The sequence below is a fragment of the Nannospalax galili genome, unplaced genomic scaffold (assembly GCF_000622305.1).
Source record: "Nannospalax galili isolate Female #2095 unplaced genomic scaffold, S.galili_v1.0 scaffold538, whole genome shotgun sequence".
In the NCBI taxonomy this organism is placed as follows: Eukaryota; Metazoa; Chordata; class Mammalia; order Rodentia; family Spalacidae; genus Nannospalax; species Nannospalax galili.
Window position 1 is genome coordinate 1,636,473 of NW_008343842.1, and position 19,909 is coordinate 1,656,381.

At 48.2% G+C, this 19,909-nt stretch overlaps 1 protein-coding gene across 1 annotated transcript in view; it reads left to right on the plus strand.

Annotated features, from left to right (window-relative positions):
* Positions 1-19,909, plus strand: part of Mdga1 (MAM domain containing glycosylphosphatidylinositol anchor 1) — a 64,670-nt gene that overhangs the window by 16,411 nt on the left and 28,350 nt on the right. Inside the window, exons 2-3 of the mRNA XM_008840048.3 lie at positions 11,906-12,045; positions 18,819-18,993. Coding sequence (XP_008838270.1) covers positions 11,906-12,045; positions 18,819-18,993 — 315 coding nt within the window. The remainder of the gene's footprint in view (positions 1-11,905; positions 12,046-18,818; positions 18,994-19,909) is intronic.

The following is a 19,909-nucleotide window of genomic DNA, read 5'->3' on the forward strand; positions in this document are numbered from 1 at the left end:
AACTTCAACCTTGGAGCTAACCCTCCTTTGGCTCCTTGGGGCTGTGGTGGCAGCTTGGCCTGTAGGAATGCACCATTCCACATGTAGACCATCCGGGGGATGGGATATCCTCAGACTGGCATCCTCCTTTCCCTTCTCCTTTCTCCTCCTCTCCCATCCTGGGAGCAGAAGCCCCGCCTGCTCCCAGCTGCAAGATTGATTTTGCTTTCAGGGTTGTTATTGTTATTATCAGCCACTTAAACAACTTCACAGGAAGCAACCGGCCCCAGTGCCCATCAAACATGAACCATTCATTCCTGTTCTCGGCCCATACCTGTCGATATATTTTTACATAGCAGTAAACAGTCGTTCCTTCTCTCCCCACTGACTCTATCTCCTGTGCACGTCTCATGCTATTGACAAAGCCCTCAGACTTGTCACTTTAACGGGCAGGGAGCACCCTCTGAATTGATGGGGCTGGGTTCGGGTCACTGTTTCTCCACGCTGGCACCTGGACAAGTGCCAATCTGCCTTTCTCTTTAAAAGCCCCACCATGAATATGCTCATGTAAATGACTTTCTTTTCAAATGATTTCCTTAGGGGCCTCTTCCCCCAAAGTGAGACAGCCTAGTCACTTCTAGCACCAGGACAGTTTGATGGACTCTCGCCCCATGGATTTGTGGCATTTGAGCTGGCCTCATGCACAGACTGGCTGTGTGGCTCTGCCTTCTAGGACAGAGACCTTGATGTGCATCTAGCAGGAGGTACCTGATTCCTAGGACCCATGACTAAGGCTGGTAGAGACAGTAGTACTCAAGGGGCATAGGGGTCCGCACTGGAATAGCCAGGCTCTGAGGTGTGGGTCTAGATTTATTTTACCCCTTCATGTCTCCTTCTAGAGTGTCTGCCAGGAGTCACATGGCATGGCAGGGGCATCTTTATCCTTACACATTTAACTCTTTGTAGCCAGCCCATTTTATAGCCAGGAAACTGGGGCTCCAGACTAAAGTGTTCGATGGTATGCTTCTACTCACACAGCAATTACTGTCATAGCCTGGACAGGAAGCTACACCCAGGCCTGTGTCTCCTTCCACCCAGGCTCCTCCTTCCCTGGGCTGGGCAGATTTGTATGTGCTAACAGCTGGGACTGCTGCCTGGGACCCAGACAAGGTCATTAAGTGAGTCAAGCAGTGAGCATGGGTTCTACTTCCCTGGCCAGGTAGGTACAGGGCCCATGTTCATTGGAGCCATTGTCTGCCGGATAGGTAGCTTCCTCTTGTCCCCCAGCCATTGGGGGTGCTCTAGCAGCCAGGTTCCGCCCACCTTGCTGCTCTGGCCTTAGCAGCTTTCCATAGTAGCCCACGTTCAGTTTCACAGTTTCCCCTTGTGGAATTTCTGAGTGGGTTCCCAAAGGGCCCTGGGCTGCACTACCAAGTGAAAATGGAGTCGAAATTCTCTGGGTACCTACCAGCACTAATTTTTGTGCTTTGCATCCAATAGCATCTCAGCAGTCAGTCCTCACAACCTAGACCTGACACCAAAGGGGCAGAAGAGGAAACACTGAGACCCAGTGGTTCATCAACTTGCCCAAGGCCACATAATCACTTTGACGTCCAAGCTGGGGTCCTGCCTCCCTTTCCTTTAGACCCACAATCTGAGGTCCCCACAGCCCCCATCAATCAGGAGGCCTGAGCCTTCCTGCTCTCTCCCTGAATGGCTGCCCTGTGCTGGCTACCACTGTCCTAGAACATCCTCAAGTTTGGACCCTGTGTCCTGGTACCCACAGAGGACCTCATTTAGAGGCCTTGCCTGGCGGCCTGGGCCAGCTTTCCCAGAGTCCCGTGAGCAGGCAGGCAGCCTAGATGTCTGCTCAGCCATGGTCAAGGAACATTCTCCTGGCACATCTCCTGCTCCCATGCAGTGAAGCCGGATGTGGGTGCAGCGATGTTTAAACATTCCCAGGAACTGGGGAACGGACAGGGTGGCCATCACCTTCAGAAAGGTGGATTGGGAAAAGGACCAGTTTCTTCCAGGCTGTGCAAACGACAGCAGGCTGTGTGACTGGCAATCGAAGCTGGCCTATTTCTGGGCTCAGTGGTGGGTGATGCTCATCCTTAGCTATGGTCCCTGTGCCTTGCTGAGTGCTAGCACCCTTCCACTTAGAGGTCAGAGAACTTTACAGCCAAAGGGGTCAATGACCATACCACCCTGAACATGCCTGATCTCTTATGACCAAAGGGAGATTGGCTAGATGTGGGTTTGGTCTTTAAAATTAAAATCTCATTTATTTATTTTGTGTGTGCCTGTGGGTACACATGTACATACATGTGCATGTGTGTGGAGGCCAGAGGTCAACCTTGGGTGTTGTTCCTCGGGAATCATCCATCTTGTTGTTGTTGTTGTTGTTTTGCTTTTGTTCTTCACCTTTTATTTTTTTTTTGTATTTTATTTTTTAATTAAATGTTTGAGAATTTACTACAATATATTATGATCATATTTAGACTCCCTCCCCATTTACTCCCCTCTTATAGCTCCCTCACCAGAGTCTATGAACTCTGCTATATATATTAAAGCCCCGGGCGAGTCAAGTTTGTGTCCCAAAATGTCCTTCTGTGTGTGTCCATTCACTGAAGCCTGGTTAACCTATCTAGTGTCATGCGCTTTAAGAAAACTGACTCTCCCTCTCCCAGGAATTATCAGTTGCCAATAGTTCCTCAGCTAAGGCTGAGATTTCTTACCCATTTCCCCACCTTTGTGCTGGAATTCTGTCTGACTTGAGCGTCCATGGGTCTCGACCTTGTTCCTTTGAGACAGGGTTTCTCACTGGCCTGTGGCTCACTGATTTGGTTAGGCTGGATGCCCAGCAAGCTCTGGGGATCTGCCTGCCTTTCGCTCCCCATAACGAATTACAAGTTCTCATCACCATGCCTGGCCTTTTAAGGATGCTAGAGGTGGAACTCAGATCCACTTTACTGACTGAGCTATCTCCTCAGTCTCACAATCAGCACAAAGGGCTTTGGGGTCTGAGCTGTGGAGCCCCTCGGCTCCTCATAAAGGAGGCTTCCCAGCTCACACACCTCTGCATCCTATCGCTGAGGGCAGAGATCTCGCACTGTGGAGCTCAGGAAATGTTACAGAACCAATCAATGCCTCAGCAGCAAATTAAAAGGTGATTGTATGAGCCCTTGGTGATTGAGAGCACTGAGGGTGAGCAGGAGTGGGGATGGGATGAATGTGGCCTTGGGCAAATGACATGAGACGGAATGAACAGAGGTGGATGGGCCAAAAGCCTGCTGGGTTTCTCCAAAGATATGTGGAAAGAAGGGAGACTTTCAAATTGGTTTTCCTAGCCTAGAACTGGTGCCTCCCCCAGCCTCGGCAGGCTCCTGGATCCCCTGGGTCACTCCCAGCTGGCAGTGCACAGGGGATAGGTGTCTGTCAGCTGTGCAGAGACATCTGGGCTGTTAGAAGGTTAGAACAGCCCCATTGCAGAAAGCATAGACTGGACAAGGCTCATTCCTCAGGAGGCCCATGTCTGGTGGCCCATGGACCACAAATGGGGCACGGAGCATCATTCCTGGCAGAAGGAGGTCCCGGCTGGCCAGCCATCACCTGTCCCAGGAAGGCCTCCTCCCAAGCCCTTGGCCACCATTCTCTGAGCAGCTAATTAAGAGAGAAAGCTTGTTAATATTTCAGCACTGTTAACTCCACTAAGTTATTAAGTGTCCGTTTGCATTACATACATAAAAGGATCAATAAACATGTTTGTACCTGGAGATGGGAGGGCAAGAGGGATCGCGGGTAGGGAGGGATGGTGTCAAAGGATGATGCCCAGGATAGGCCTGACCAGAGAGGGTGTCCTGAGGCCAGTATTCTCAGCACTGTGCTGAGCACTCAGCAAATGAAAATTGGGGAGTATGATGGCCTCCAGACCAGAGGGCCTTCAGAACCTTACTTAACCTTCCTGAGCCTCATCTTTCTCATCTGAGAAATGGGAACAATGAAAGGTCTTTTATGACAACAGATAAGATTGCAGAGCTGACACATTCCATCAAATGTACAGTGAGTAGCCATGCTGTGTCTGCTTGTATACTATCACAGTGAGGGTGTGGGGAGACCTGAGGCATGACCTAGGCTCCTAGCTCTCAGAAGTCCCTCTCTAACTCTGGGCAGGCCTGCAGAGTCACAGCTGTTGGCTCCCTACAGAGACAGCACAAAGAGGGTTTCATGGCACAGTAACTAGAGCCCCAAGCTAGCAGGGGAAGGCCTGGGTTCAAGTCCTGCTATGATCTCAGAGAGTAACCCAGACACAGTGTTCCCTTCTCTGGGCCTCACAGAGAGGCCGGTGCCTGAGAGCTCAGAGTAGTTGCTGGTAGTTTAGGTGGCTTCTGTACACCAGATGGTTTTATTTTTTTTTATTTATTTGTGTGTATGTATATGTGTGCATGCATATGTATATGTACGTGTGTATATGTAAGTGTGATGTATGTATGTGATATAGGCACACATTTGTGCAGGTGTGCATCTGTGCATGCGCTGTGGGAGCCAGAAAAGGAGACTGTTAAGTGTCTTGCTGTCATTCTTCACCTTATCCATTGAGACAGGGTTTCTGAGCCTGGAGCTAGGCTGGTGGTAAGCCCCAGCAGTCTTTCAATCTCTGCCTCCTCACAGTGCTGAGGTTATAGGCACATGGCTTTTTATTTATTATTTTTATTTATTTATTTTTATGTGTATGAGTGTATTGCCTGCATGTATGTAAGTGCACACTTGTTGTGCAATGCTCACAGAGTACAGAAGAGGGCTTCAAATTCTTCTGGAACTGGAGTTACGGACAGTTGTTAGCCACCATGTAGGTGCTGGGAATTGAATCCGGGTCCTTTGCAAGAGCAGCCAGTGCTCTTAACCACCGAGCCATCTGTTCAGACCCAATGTATGACTTTTTATATGGGTGCTGGGGATTTGAACTCAGGTCTAACATAGCAAGTTCTCTTACCATCTTCTCCATGTTCCTTGGCCAATGTCTTAAACACTCACTTGGGTTTAGTCATGAATTCCTCACAACTACTGCATTTTACAAAGGAGACGATCAAGGTTCCCTTGGCTTGCCAAGCACTGTAAGTGAGGTACACTCCCAGAAGGGCCCCACCACACTTCTTTCCCTCCAGAAGCCCTGTACGACCCTCAGCATGAATTTCTAACATATTCAGGAAACATCCCTTCCAGTTCAACATTTGTGTTGTGCATTTATAGCTCTTGGATGGAAGGAGACCACAGTGGACAGTCTTCTGTCCCTCCTCTTACTCCTGCTTCATCATCTTGGTAGCTGTCATTTGTTGTGAGCGCCTGTGAGCTGTGAACCAATGTTTTACATATATTACTTTAAACCCTTCACACTAGCCTGGGGAGAAGGCATGCCTTTCTACATTTACAAGTGAAGAGACTGAGGCTCAGGAAGGTTAGGAAACGAGCAGTGTCACCTAATGGGTGGGTAACAGAGCCAGGCATTAGCTTTAGACTCAGGACTTCAAAAGTCTTTTCCTTTTTTCTCTCTAGCACAGACCATCCTCCTGCTCTTTGTCCCATCCCCCTGCTTTGGAGTCTCAGCTGCTCTCTCTGAAGCCACCCTGATCCTCTCTGCTTCCCTGCTTGTGGATGCTTTTTGAAAGCCAGTCCTGTTTATTGTTGGTGATAGTCTTTCCAGCACCCAGCACCATACCCGCTGTGAGCCTTGGTTGTTGGGCAGATGGAAGAAGGGATTATGTCACAGTGCATATGACACAAGCCCTGGCTTGGTGGCCTTTTGAAACAGATGCTGTTGCTAGTGTTCCCAGGGTTTGCAGAGCTGGGAGGCTGGGGAGAAGTGGGATTCGGGGCCAGAAACAGAATTTCAGCTATGCCAGGAGCAAGCAGAGGGGAGGCTGGCCATGGTAGTGATGGCGGGGGTGGGGGTGGGAGGATGCAATGCACAAATCAACATGCCAAGGTGAGGGGAAACTAGGTGTGTGGTCCAGAAATAGAACTTAGGCCTGGACCACAATGAACTCTTGTGATACCTTTCCTGGGGAGACATGAATACACATCTATTCACCCAGATAGGACACCCATGGGCAGATCAAAGAAACCACCCCATCTAGCTCAGTGAAACAGTGAGTTTTGGGTGGTTACTAATAGGACAACAAGTGACTCAAAGGCAACTGCATCCCTGGAGTTCTGTGCATAACACACAGGCAGCTCCACTGAAGAGTCTCCATTCCCCAGCAATAGTGACCGTTTCTATAACCTTGAGGTGGAGTCTTGCCAACCTTGTAACTCTCTGAGATGCCTGGTAAGTTGCAAGAATGTCTCTCTGCCCGCCATGGTGCACAGGTGCTGATTTCAATGCCTGGAGGATACTCTGGGATAATCACTAATGACTAATGCCAGCAGAGACAGGTGTATGTCTTTATTATTATTAACTGAAGTATAGCTTAGTGCGCTAGTCATTTTGTATCAGTGTGGCAAAAATATAAGACAAAATCAGTTGAAAGGAGGGAAGGTTTGTTTTGGCTCATAGTTTCAAATGGTTCAGTCTGTGGCCGGATGTGTGTGTGTGTGCGTGTGTGTGTGTGTGTGTGTGTGTGTGTGTGTGTGTGTGTGCATGGTGGCCAGAGACCACTTCAGATGCGGTTCCTTAGATGCTGTCCATTTTTATTTTGAAACAGGGTCTCTTACTGGCCTGGAACTCTAGGTTAGGCTGGATGTTTAGGCAGATGCAGGAATCCACTACCTGTCTTTTCTTCCCCGGTGCCCAGATTACAAGTGTACACCACCATACCCAGATTTTTTTTTTTAAATATAGGAATTGAACTCAAAGCCTCATGCTTGCAAAGCAAGCACTTTACTGAGTTATGTCCCCAAGTCTACCGCTATCCCCCATTTTCAGACAGGGTCTCAGGTAGCCCGAGATGGCCTAAACTCCCTGTGTAGTCAAGGATAACCTTGAACTTCTGATCCTCCTGCTTCTTTCTAAGTGCTGGAATTACAAGCATGTGCCATCATGCCTGGTTTTATGCAGTGCTGGGTATCAAATCCAGAGCTTCAAGCATGCTAGGTGAGCAGCCTACAAATTGAGCTACATCCCCAGTCTCCTTTATCAACGGTACTTGCATTGATGAAGTTGGCACCCTTACAATCCAATCACCTCTCCCCACCAGCTGGGAACCAAGCCTCTAACACAGGAGTCTGGCCAGGGGAAATCGTACCGGATAGGGAGAAATGCCTAAGCAAATTCCTGGATTTATTTTTACATGTGAATCCAGCCACTGTGTAACCACAATTCAGATTAAGATGCCTTCTGTCCCACCTTCTCCCTGGATGCTCTGGTATTCCCTTCCCAGTTAATAATACCCTGTCCTACCCAAGGCAGTCACTGCCAAGCCTCTGTCACTACAAGATTAGCTTTTGCAGTTTTGAATTTTGAATAAATGAAATCATACATTATAGACGCTTTTGTGTCTGGGTCCTGTCAAATTGTGCCTGGGAGGTTCGGCCGTGTCAGCCTAACCACAGTTCATTTTCTTCACTTATGGGTGATGCGTCACCGTATAAAGATACCAGCGTGGGCTGGGGACATGGCTCAGTGGGTAAAGCACTGCACAAGCCTGATGACTTGGGTTGGGTCTTCAGAACCCATGTAAAAGTTGGATGGGGTAATGAGAGTCTGTAATCCCAGCATGCGCAGCTGGGAGAAGGGAGGCAGAGATGGAATCACCAGAAGTTGGGTTGCTAGCTAGCCTGGGGTATGTAGCGGTGAATAGAGAGACCCTGTCTCAAAAAAGCTTGAAGGAGAAGACTAACACCTGGAGCGGTCCTCTGACCTCCATACATGCACTGTGGCACATGTGTACACACACACACACACACACACACACACACACACACACACACAGAAAGACCAGCATTTCCACATCCATGTTACTCCTTTTAATGGTTTATTTTTTTGAGTCAGGAGCTCACTGTATAACCCTGCCTGGCCTGGAATTTACTGGGTAGACCAGGTTGGCTGGGAACTTGAAGCAATCCTCCTGCCTCTACCTCCCTGGTGCTAGGATTACAAGTGCATGCCACTAAATTCAGCTCACCTGTGCCACTCTTCTTTCTTCCTGGCTTTTGGCTTATTAGAAGGAAATTCACTCAGAATATTCTTTTTAAAATTTTACTTTATGTGTATGAGTGTTTTGCCTGCATGTATGTAAGTGTACCTCATGCATGCTATGCCCACAGTTGCCAGAAGAGGGCATCAGAGTATCTTAAACTGGAGTTACAGATGGGTGTTAGCCACCATGTGGGTGCTACAAATCGAACTCAGGTCCTCTGCAAGAACAGCCAGTGCTCTCAACTGCTGAGGCATCTCTCCAGCCTCTGAGAAGATTCTTTTTTAAAAAGATTTATTTTATTTTGAATTATGTGTGTGTGTATCTGTGTGGATATACATATGTGTGTGCAGGTGCCTGAGAAACCAGAGCTGACAGATGCCCCTGGAGTTGGAGTTATAGGTGGTTGTGAGCTGCCCAATGTGGGGGGTAGGAACTGAACTTGGGTCCTTTGAAAACATACTTGCTCTTAACCATTGAGGCATCTCTCTCCAGCCCCTTGGAAGATTCATGAACCTGTTGTCTGATTGTCATAGGCACTTATTTCTTTTGCTTATGGCCCTAAGAGGGAAACGACATCATCACGGGACACTCAAGTTTAGCTTTAATAGGTATGGCTCCAGCTCTCTTCCAGTGTGAGCTATCACATTGGAGTCAGGTAGTCTTAATAGCTAATGTCGCCAAAGGGTGTTGGATAATCTTAATGCTGTCATCCATGATGGCCATTCCTGGCTCACTGCCAGTGAGGAAGCAACAGGCCCTGTGTCTGCTGGCCAGGTCCCCCACACTCTGGCCCAGGCTGGCTGTACCCTGAGTGTGTGCAGCTTTCTCACTCTTTTTCATCATCCCTTATCAGTCACCAAAGCTTCTGTCTTTACAACACCCGCCTTGCTGTGGGCAAGCTGCAGCATCCAAGATTATAGCTTATCTTCCATTGATGCCTGTTCAACCGATGTCTTCCTTGTTGAGAGGCACCCCAGGCTTCCTGCAGACATTCATGTGGCCTCCTGTTCTTATCAGCAACCAGCATGCACAGCATCTCTTGGTAGCTTGTTGTTTGATGAGTTTTCCTGGGGACCTGGACCACAGATGCCTATCTCTTCCTGTATGGTGATGTTCATGCATTTTCATAGAACGATGACAGTGACAGGCACGGTCCCTGGAGTCTGGTGTGCATCTTATATAGGCACCGTGCACTGATTACAAGATTAATGGCAAGTGTATCGATCATCAATCCACTTCTTTCACAGAGGGAGGATTATCAATCTACTTCCTTCATAGAGGTAGGAAAACAGGCTCAGAGAGGTGACTTGAGTTGCCCAGTGACACACAGCTTGTCTCTTGTCTACTCAACCTAGATTCAGTCCTTTGTGACAGCCATGCAAGCAGGATGGTCACCTGGACTCTGTTTGCAGACATTTGCATGGTTAGTGTGACCAGTGTCATGCCTAGTGGCTGCCCCACAAGTTTCTTAGCCTAGCTAGCCTCTATGGTGCATGCCTGTCATCCTAAGCACTTCAGGGAGAGGGAGTGGAAGCAGGAAGATCAGGGGTTCAGGTTCATCCTCAGCTATAAAGCAAGTGAGAGGTCAGTCTGAGCTTGGTGAGACTGTCTCAAACAAACAGTCTCTTGCCCCATTGCCTGGTTATCTCTGGAGTTGGTTCTCTGGTTAGTTTGTTTGTTCTATCAGTGTGACAGTCTTTAGAACACATGGCACTTCTGTTTTTCATTCATTGTATTAACACCTTCAGTGATGTAAGTTCTAGGGGTGGATTGCTTCCCCGTTTCAGAAACAGGTGAAATAAGGCCCAGAGATCACTGCTGTCCTACCTTAGGTATCATATGATGTGGGACTCAGCCTTAGCCACTAGCACGGGACCTACCTGTGTCTTGATGTGTGGGGTAAACACTGTCTCTTCTATGGAGCCTTCTGGGTCCCCCTGCTTTTTCCTGGAACCTCCCAGAGCCACCCTCAGTAACCTCTCCCCAGTAATATCTTTGTATATTCCCTTCTTAACATAGGCCGAGTGACCATTGTACTGGGCCTTGTGTAGGGACCAAGATGAGTCTCACAGATTGTCAGGCCAAAGGACCACAGTCTTGAACTTGACAGACACATGTCTACACATCTTGACTGAATACAGGAGGTGGGGGTGTGCCTGTTCATCCTGGAAGGCTCCCTGGAGGAGGTCTCCCCTGTGTTCCTCATCACTGAATCTGCTCTTCCAGTTACTTGCACTCCCAACTCTAAGCAGGCAGCTGTGAAGTTGGGAGCCTTGCCTCCTTCCCAGAGCCCAAGTACTGGTGGGTGAGGGTGGTTTGCTGTTAGGAAGTTAGGGCTAGACACGGTACCCTTCTAGCTATATCATTGGCATGGACCCCTGGCTCTGGACACTGGGAGGGAGGGAGGGAGCCTTAGCCCCTCAAGAGCACCTAGCCACTGTGAAAACCTCTGTCCCTTGGAAAAGGAGCTATGTACAGCTTGGGAACAGTGTGAATAAAACGAGCCAGCCCTGGGAGAAGCTGAGAGAGAGAGCTGTGCTGGCTTATCTTCGGAAAAACAAAAAGCAAAAAGCAGGCTGAGGGAGTGTGGGAGACGGCTCAGTGGATAAAGTGCTTGCCACATGAGGACTGGCATCTAGATTCCCCGGAACCCACATAAAGGCCGGGCAGGTGTGGCAGCCCACCATTAATTCCAGTGGTTGTTCAGAAGGTAGGAGATGGATCCCTGGAACAAGCTGGATGGACAGGTCATATGAGCCACTGAGAGACGCTGCCTCATGAACAAAGTGGAGAGTGATTGAGGAAGACACCCAAAGCCAACTTCATGCCCCCACACTCATGTGCACATGTTCACATGCACCTGCCACACATACATACCACACACATGTGTGAATACCACTCACACATACATATGAAAAATAATAAATAAGCAAATAAATAAAAATAGAGACTTGAGTGGGTTGGGGTGGGTGGGTGTGGTGTAGAAACATGATTTTCTGGGTGAGTGCTCTCAAGAGACATTGAGTGGGTCTGGAGAGACGGCACAGTGGTTGAAAGCACTGGCTGCTCTTGCAGAAGACCCAGGTTCGATTCCCACCACCCACATGGCAGCTAACAACTGCCCATCACTCTAGTTCCAGGGGAATCCAATGCCCTCTTCTGGCCTCCACAGGCATTGCATGACATGGGTGCACTTACACGCACACAGGCAAAACACTCATACACATAAAAGTATGTAAATTTAAAAAAAAGAGAAACTAAGAGAAGCTGCTAAGCAAAGATGGGGTTCAGGGACCTTAGCTTCAGTCTGCCTTCAGGAGGAGTTCTAGAGCCTGAGCAGCAGTGTGTGTGTGTGTGTGTGTGTGTGTGTGTGTGTGTGTGTGTAACAGATCATCTTAGGCCCTTCTGACCAAGGCAGCTCCTTTTGCTGGGAGCAGTCTCCGGCAAGGTGAGCACTGCAGAGGGGGATGGGTACACCTGTCATACTCCAGGTCTGGGTGCAACACCCAAGACTGAGGATTGCCAAGACAGTAAAGCTAAGAAGCTAATGGAGCATCAGTCAGTCTGTAGAGTCTCCTCACTGAAGAGCACAGATAGCCCATGGGGAATGGGAAAGGGTGCAAAACCACCTCTTTCCCAAGTCCTCAGGCCTCTTGGTTGACCCAGTGAGGTCAGGCCTCCAAGGAATAGCCTGGGAGGGGCTAGCCTCTCCCACACACATTCAGAGGCAGCCCCAGCCTCTTCGCTCCGAGCAGCTTCCCTAACTAACCTCTTCTGTCCTCTCTCCTCAGCTCCAGCCCAGGCTCAGATTGTGCATGCGGGCCAGGCCTGTGTGGTGAAAGAGGATAACATCAGTGAGCGGGTCTACACCATCCGGGAGGGCGACACCCTGGTGCTGCAGTGCCTGGTCACTGGGCACCCTCGACCCCAGGTGAGCCTGGCCTTGGCCCTGCTAAGTCCCATCCTGTCCACATCCCACTGCCCGACATTAGAGTTTGTGAGGCAGCCGAAGCCGGGGACTACAACTCCACAGGACAAACAAACATTACGCAACAGGTAGGGCTGGGGTTGGGGGACTAGCTCGGAAATTAACTCTGTGGGGAAGGGCTGGAGGCTGTGGGTTCCATCACCCGAAAACACTGATGACTGAGAGGAAAAATGGAGTGTCACTTGTTGAGTTCCACCCCATCCCTCATCTCTGCAGAGCATGCACTTCCTTGCACACACCCTCAGCCAGTGCTGGAGGGCAGATCATGTGCCAGACACATGCAGGGCCCCTTCCCTGTTTTTTGTTTGTTTGTTTGTTTTGTTTTGTTTTTTTTCCTGACTCCTGCAAAAGCCCCATTTTGCAGCTAAGAAAAGTGAGGCTCAGGGAGGCTAGGCATTTGTGGGAGTGGGAACAGAATTTGAATCTAGAAGCTGTGTCCTCTATAGCTTGGTACACTGGCCCCCAGAGCATCCATCTTTGGGTTAGGACTGCAGGAGAGACAAGGGGCACAGGAAACAATCACTTCAGGAGGCTTCTGGCAGGCGAGAGGTACACTCTGGAGGTTCAAAGACACAAAGCAATTAGAAGAGGACAGAAGACAAGTGTCTGGAAATAACTGATGAGATTGTCTCAGATCAAGTGCCTGGGTTCAGGAAGGAAGCGCTGCCTGGTTTATTGCTGAGGGTGGATGGGAGGAGGTGGGCTGGAAGGCTGGAGGACCTGGCTGACCAGCCGCTGTGACCTTCAATACTTTACTAGCAGCAGCTGAGGTGACAATTGGATTCTAGGAAGGACATTGAAATTCAGAATCCTTTATTTCTGGATAATTCAGGGGAATGAGGATGGCTTTTATAGCTCAGGCTTTGAGATAAGGAGACACAAAAAGAAACCCCTAAAGATTCTTTCTGTCTGAAACCTGCTCCGTCTCAAAGGTTTGTTTAGCACTGAATAACAGTGAGGCTGCATTTTGGTGTTTACGTCACATATGACGACCACAGTGGAGATGTGGTGAGTAAGGCAGCTGGGCAGTCTGTTCCTAAGGTCACCCTGGCCGGCTGTGTTTGGGTGTGTGCCGTGAATGCCCACTGGTGGCTGTGGCTGTGAACACACCTGGCTTCCTGTTTTCTTTCCTTTTGCTCATGTAGCCCAGCCAGGCTGGCCTCGAACTCGCCACATAGCTGAAGATAACCTGGAATTTCTCATCTTGCTTCTACTTCTCTAGTGCTGGGATCGCAGTGAGGGATCTTACTTGGTTTATGTGGTGCTGGGGATGGAACGCAGGACTTCCTACATGCTTGGCAAGCCCTCTACAGGCTGAGCCACAGCCCCAGCCTCGGTCTTCCGGTCTTTGTCAGTGACTTTATTGTTCACCCTGTCTGACAGGCTCACACGCTCTGGGCTCATATTTGACTCTGTCCCATGTCTTCTCCGACACCTGGTCAGACTCTAACCCTTTGACTGTTTGTTGGTGTTGTTTTGTTTTTGTTTCTTTTGAGACAGGGTCTCCCTATAGCTCTACCTGACCTGGAACTTTCTATGTAGACTAGACTGACCTCAAGCTCATAGAGATCTGCCTTGAGTGCTGGGATTAAAGGCATGCACCACCATGCCTGACTTTGATTTTTGTCTCTTACATGGATCGCCTCCTCATCACCCCTGTAGCTCAGATCTTTAGTCCTGCCCTGGACCACTGCAGTAGACCTGAAATGGACTTCTCTGGCTCTCCCCTTGGCCCCTTCCACCCTCATTCCTGCATTCTATTAGATGACCATCTCCAAATCTCCTCCATGAACTCACTCTCCTGCTCAGCACAATCAGTGGCTCCCCATTATTCAGCTAGGTTCCCCCAGGGCTTGCCCAAGTAGAACAGACTTTCTACATCCCAGCCCTCCTGCCCCTGACATCCTTTGCACACCTGTGTCCCAGTCACACATACCTCCCATCTTTCCCCCGGCACAGCCTATTCCTCCTGCTCCTGCCACTGCTGCATCCCTCTCCCCAGATGCCATCCTGTATCTCTCCTGCTTGTTTAGAACCTGTCAAGTTCTAAACACAAGGGCTGTGGAGGATGCAGCTTGAGTTTCCATTGTCACAGAATACCCAGGCCAGCAGGGGAGCAAGGGATAGACGGGCCTCAAGGCTCACACTAGGGTCTCACACTAGGATAGAGGACTGATTGGACATGAAGTTCCTTGCTTCAAATAAGAAGCAAAAGAGTGGACATGCTGGGGTCCAAAATGCAGAGGGAATCTGCCCTGAGGGGGTACTCACAAACCCAAGTTCATTGCAGCCATTCAAACAGGCCACTAACTTGAGCACAAGTTGCTGAACAAGGAAAAAGTGATTTAGAGGGCTGGAGAGACGGTTCAGCGGTTAGGAGGACTGGCTGTTCTTGCAGAGGACCTGGCTTCAATTCCCAGCACCCACATGGTAGGTAACAACCCTTTGTAACGCCAGTTCTAGGGAAATCTGGAGCCTTCTGCTGACCTCTGTGGGCATTGCATGACATGGGTGCTCTTAATACATACACATAATACATTCATACATACAAAATAAAAATAATAAATAAGGGGCTGGAGAGATGGCTCAGCAGTTAAGAACACTGGTTGTTCTTGCAGAAGACCCGGGTTCGAATCCCAGCACCCACATGGCAGATAACAACTGTCAAAGACTGCGGGGCTGGAGAGATGGCATAACATGGGTGCACTCACCTACATGCAGGCAATGCATGCATACACATAAAATAAAAATAAAAAATAAAATTAAAAATAAATAATAAATAAAATATTCATTAAAAAGAGTGATTTAGAAAGCTAGTAAGCAAAAATGATGGAGGAATGGAATGCAGCTCAGTAGGTAGAGGGCTTGCCTAGCATGTGCAAAGCCCTGGGTTTGATCCCCAGCACTTCAAAAGCCAGGTATGGTGGTCACACCGATAATCCCAGGATTTGGGAGATAAAGACAGGAGGACCAGAAGTCCACAGTCATCTTCATCAACATAACAAGTTCAAGGCCAGCCTAGGAAACATGAGACCCTGTTTCAAAAGAAAAAGAAAAAAAAAAAAAAAAGCACACACAAAAAAAGCAAAAGTGACTGTCACCAACAAAGACCTTCTGCCTAGAGGTTGTAGGTGCCAGGCTTACAGGGAGCTGTGGAGGAGGTGCAGGGGAGGGGGATGCAAAGTAGTTTGAGGTCCCAAAATGGTCACAGACTCTGGGTGTTCTGCCTTTGTGACACACAAACTGCTGCTCTCTGTAGGCCACTGGAATGTTCTGGGCTCTGTAAATCTAAGAGAATGACTTATGGTCTTTGTGCTTTTGTTTCATTCTCCCAGGAATAATTAATCTCACATCTAATTATTGGGATATAAAAGGGGTCTTCCCCTGAGAGCAGGGTCGGGAGAGAGGGAAAAACCACTTCCCTTGGAACATGGAAGAAACAGAGAAAAGCATTGTCCCTTGGAGGACAAGGAGTGGAGCATTGCTGGGAACAGTTGTCTATTATTTATTTATTTATTTATTATTGTTTATTTATTATTTATATTTTATGTGTATAAATGTTTTGCCTGCATGGATATAAGTGCACTTCATGCATGCAATGCCCACAGAGGCCAGAAGATGGCGTCGGATCCCATGGAACTGGAGTTATGGACAGTTGTGAACTGCCGTGTATATGCTGGGAACTGAACCCAGGTCGTTTACAAGAGCAGCCAGTGTTCTTAACTGTGGAACCATTTCTCTAGCCCCTGGGGACAGTTTAAAAGCTATTAGGTGTCATCTACAAGAAAGCTCATGGGAGACTCATAATATATTGGGGCAAGATATAATCCCCATTGGCAAACTTCTTCAAACTAGTTCTGTCTCCTAGTTTCCACTATTCCCCACAAAACCTGAACCCATCAATGAATTAATCCACCCCCATCCCTAAAACCTGCTGGCTAGCAACAAAGTCTTGAACACATGAGCCTTCAGGGGACATTGTATATCCAAACAACAGACTACAATTGTATAACCAAACAACTAAGAGCTAGAACTAGACTGAAGCTGGAGGCACAACAAGAGCTTCCACCCATGAATGGGGACCAAAGAATCTCTATTACTGCAGCTCAGTGTCACAGCAGGCAACAGGCTTTGTGCTTCAGGGTGTTAGTACCAACAGAGAAAGGAGAACCCTGAGTCTGTCTGTGTCTTGCAACCCAAGTGGCAAGAAAATTCTAAGCTGAAAAGCTAGCAAAAACTTGTTGGACCCTATGAACCCATTAGCTTGGTCATAGACAACTGTGAAACTCTACCCCAGACAGGTCTGCAGGGGCCCAAGTAACTTCTATGGAAGATAATCCCACTAAGCACAAATTTATACCATAAAATGTAAAACACATTTTACATCATAGACTCAACTCTTTGAACAAGTGCTAGCCGAACACTAGAAGAAACAGAGCACCCCAAAGAAAGCTTCAAAATAAATATGCTTGAAATACTGGAGATAGAAGATAATAAAATATGGTCAACTAGATATGGGAAAAAGCAAAAAGAAATCCTAGAAATAACAACAATGCAATGTTGTAAAAACGAAATGGCCTTAATACCTCCAGAGATAGCCAAAGAGAAAATTAGTGAGTTGGGTGATAGATCAAAGAAATTAGCAATGAGTCTGTGGAAGCAGTAGAAAACATGAAAAAGAGGGACTGGGGTTGTGGTTCCACTGGTAGAATGCTTCCTTAGCATGCCTGAAGTCCTGGGTTCAAGTCCCAGCACTGCATAAACCAAGTACACCTATAATCCCAGCCACTTGGGAGGTGGAGGCAGGAGAATCAGGAGTTTAAAGTCGTTCTTAGGTGCATTTGATGCTAGCTTGGGATATTTGAGACTCTGTCCCAAAAAAGAGGAAAAAGAAAAGAAAAGGAAATATAAAAATAAGTTGAAAGACATAGAGGGAAAGACGAGACGCTACAACGTAAATTTAAATATTGAAGGGGTAAATGGAGAAGACAGACAGGAGGCAATAACTAAAGAGACAAACGCAGAGAATTTTGAAGAATTGAAGAAAGGCAGGGATGGATAAAGAAAACCAAGTCTCAAGTTGTGTGTTTATAAAACCATAAGACATTAAGTGCAAAAAATTGTTTCATCTCTCCTAATTATGCTTCTAGCTTTCCCTAAGTTATATAACCTCTAGGACTGGGTGTTGAGGGTAGGACGAAGAAGTGCTTCTCCATGTAGGTAAGAAGGGTTGCCCTTTTACCCACTTCTCCCCAGCCTTGCTTCTGTGGATTATGGCCTGACATATACTCCATGATTGGGGGTCTTGTCATGTCTCATAATAAGCAGTCTTCTCCAGATTCAAGACTGAAGTTCACCACCCATTTCCCCTCATCAATCCATTTTATGTGTATGAGCGTATGCCTGTGTGTATGTATGTGTGCCACTTATACTCAGTACCTTTGGGGGCCAGAAGGTGTCAGAGACCCTGGAACCAGAGTTACTAACAATGCCCAGCTGGCATGTGGGTGCTGGGAACTGAACCCAGGCCCTTTGCAATACCATCCAGTGCTCTTAACCTCTGACACATTTCTATAGCCCCAGGATCAGGTTTCCTATGCAGACAAGGCTGGTCTTGAACTCACAGAGATCTGCCTGCCTCCATCTCCCATCACTGGGATTAAAGGCTTGTGCTACACCTGGCCTTCATCAGGTTTTCTTTAACCTCTAGTACTTTGAGTAGTAGATAGCTCAGGTGATCATTGATTTTTCCCTCCATTATCTAGGGCAATATTAATAATAGAATTTGTTGAGTGACTAATGTTTTCCAGGCACCACAATGAGGTGCTTTACTTCCTAAGCCCCATAACTTTGCAAAGTGGGCATTATGCTGTATTAGTTATTGTTGATTAACAAACACTCCAAAACTCAGGGGCTTGAAAGCATGACAAATATTTCCTGTCTCTCAGAGCCTGTGGCAGGAATCCAGGAGCAGCTTAGCTGGCTGATTCTGACTCAGGGTCGCTCACAAGACTGCAGCTGGATGTCAGTCATCTAAGGATGGCTAGGGCTAGAGAATTCTCTTCCAAGAGAGGGCAGGGGCTGATATTGAGTTCACCTCTCCACAAGACTGCTCAGGACAGGAGAATGAGCTTTCTCCAGATCCAGTGAGGCCAAGGTGGAAATCAGTTTTACATCCTAGTCTCTCTCCTGTCTTATCCTATTGGTGACACAGACCCTGCTTAGAACAGAATGGTCTGGGCCTGCAGAAGAGAGTGAAGACCACCAGGAGGCCATCTTTGAAACTGGCTTCCTGTTGATCCCTTTCACATTCGGGGCATCTGAGATGGCGGGCTGAATAACCCCAGAGGTCACTAAGCTCCTAAGTGGAATGATGTACGGTTGATTCAGCTCTCATTGTCCTGGGTACTGAGAATGTACTCATCCAGTCCTTCCACCAACCAGCCCAGAAAGAAAAGAAGAAAAGGTTAGCTCAAGTCTGCAATCCACAGCCCTGCAGGGGCCCCTGACTTACAGCCTCCTCCTGCCTCTGACCCTGGCCTCCCCCTGTGGATCATCACGCTGTGGCATCCTGGGTCATCTGTGCCCTCCTGCCGCGTGTTTAGGTCAGGTCTGGGTCTGCCCTTCATGCGCCGCAGAAACTGGGGTGGGCAGGGGACACCTGTGCAGGAACTTCAGCCCTCGGCCACACCTCAGTGCAGTGACTGTCCACCCAGGTGCGGTGGACCAAGACTGCAGGGAGCGCATCTGACAAGTTCCAGGAGACATCGGTGTTCAATGAAACGCTGCGTATTGAGCGCATTGCACGCACACAGGGTGGTCGCTATTACTGCAAAGCGGAGAACGGAGTGGGCGTACCGGCCATCAAGTCCATCCGCGTGGACGTGCAGTGTGAGTTGAGGCCTGCTGGTGTTCTGGGAATCCCCACTCAGGCTGGGGACAGCTCCCAAGAGCTCAGGGATGGGGAAGGGGCATCTTAGTGGAGAAGACCTTCTTTCTTTAGTAGACAACTGTTTGCTGTCCTTCCGCCAGTACCTCCTTAAGCCTTTGACACATTCCCATGTCACCTCTTCACCTCCACTCCCCATGCCTGCCCCCGTGGACCTTGCCACAACCCTTTAAAACATTTTTTATTTATTATTTTTATTTTATGTGTGTCAGTGTATTGCCTGTATGTAGGTAAGTGCACCCTCTCATGCAATGCACACAGAAGTCAGAAGAGGGTGTCCGGATTTCCTGGAACTGGAGTTATCCACCTTTGTTAGCTGGCAGGTGGGTGCTGGGAATCGAACCCGGGTCCTCTGCAAGAGCAGTCAGTGCTCTTAACCACTGAGCCATCTCTCCAGCACCTTAAAATTTTTAAAATAGTATTTTATTATTTTTTATTTTATGTGTATGAGTGTATTGCCTGCATGTATGTAAGTACACCCAAGTCATGCAGTGCCTGTGGAGGTCAGAAGAGGGAGTTGGATTCCCCTGGACCTGGAGTTATGAACCATGTGAAAGGTGAAAATCGAATCTGGGTCCTCTGCAAGAGCAGCTAGTGTCCTTAACCACTGAACCATCTCTCCAGCTCCCTGATTTATTTATTTTTATTTTATGTGTATGAATGTTGTGCCTGCATGTATGTAAGTGTACCTGTGTTGTGCAGTGTCCACAGAGGACAGAATAGGGTATCCAGTCCTCTGGAACTGGAGTTATGGATGGTTGTTAGCTGCCATGTGGGTGCTGGGAACTGAACCCTGGTCCTTTGCAAGAGCAGCCAGTGCTCTTAACTGCTGAGCCATCTCTCCAGCCCCTTCTTTTT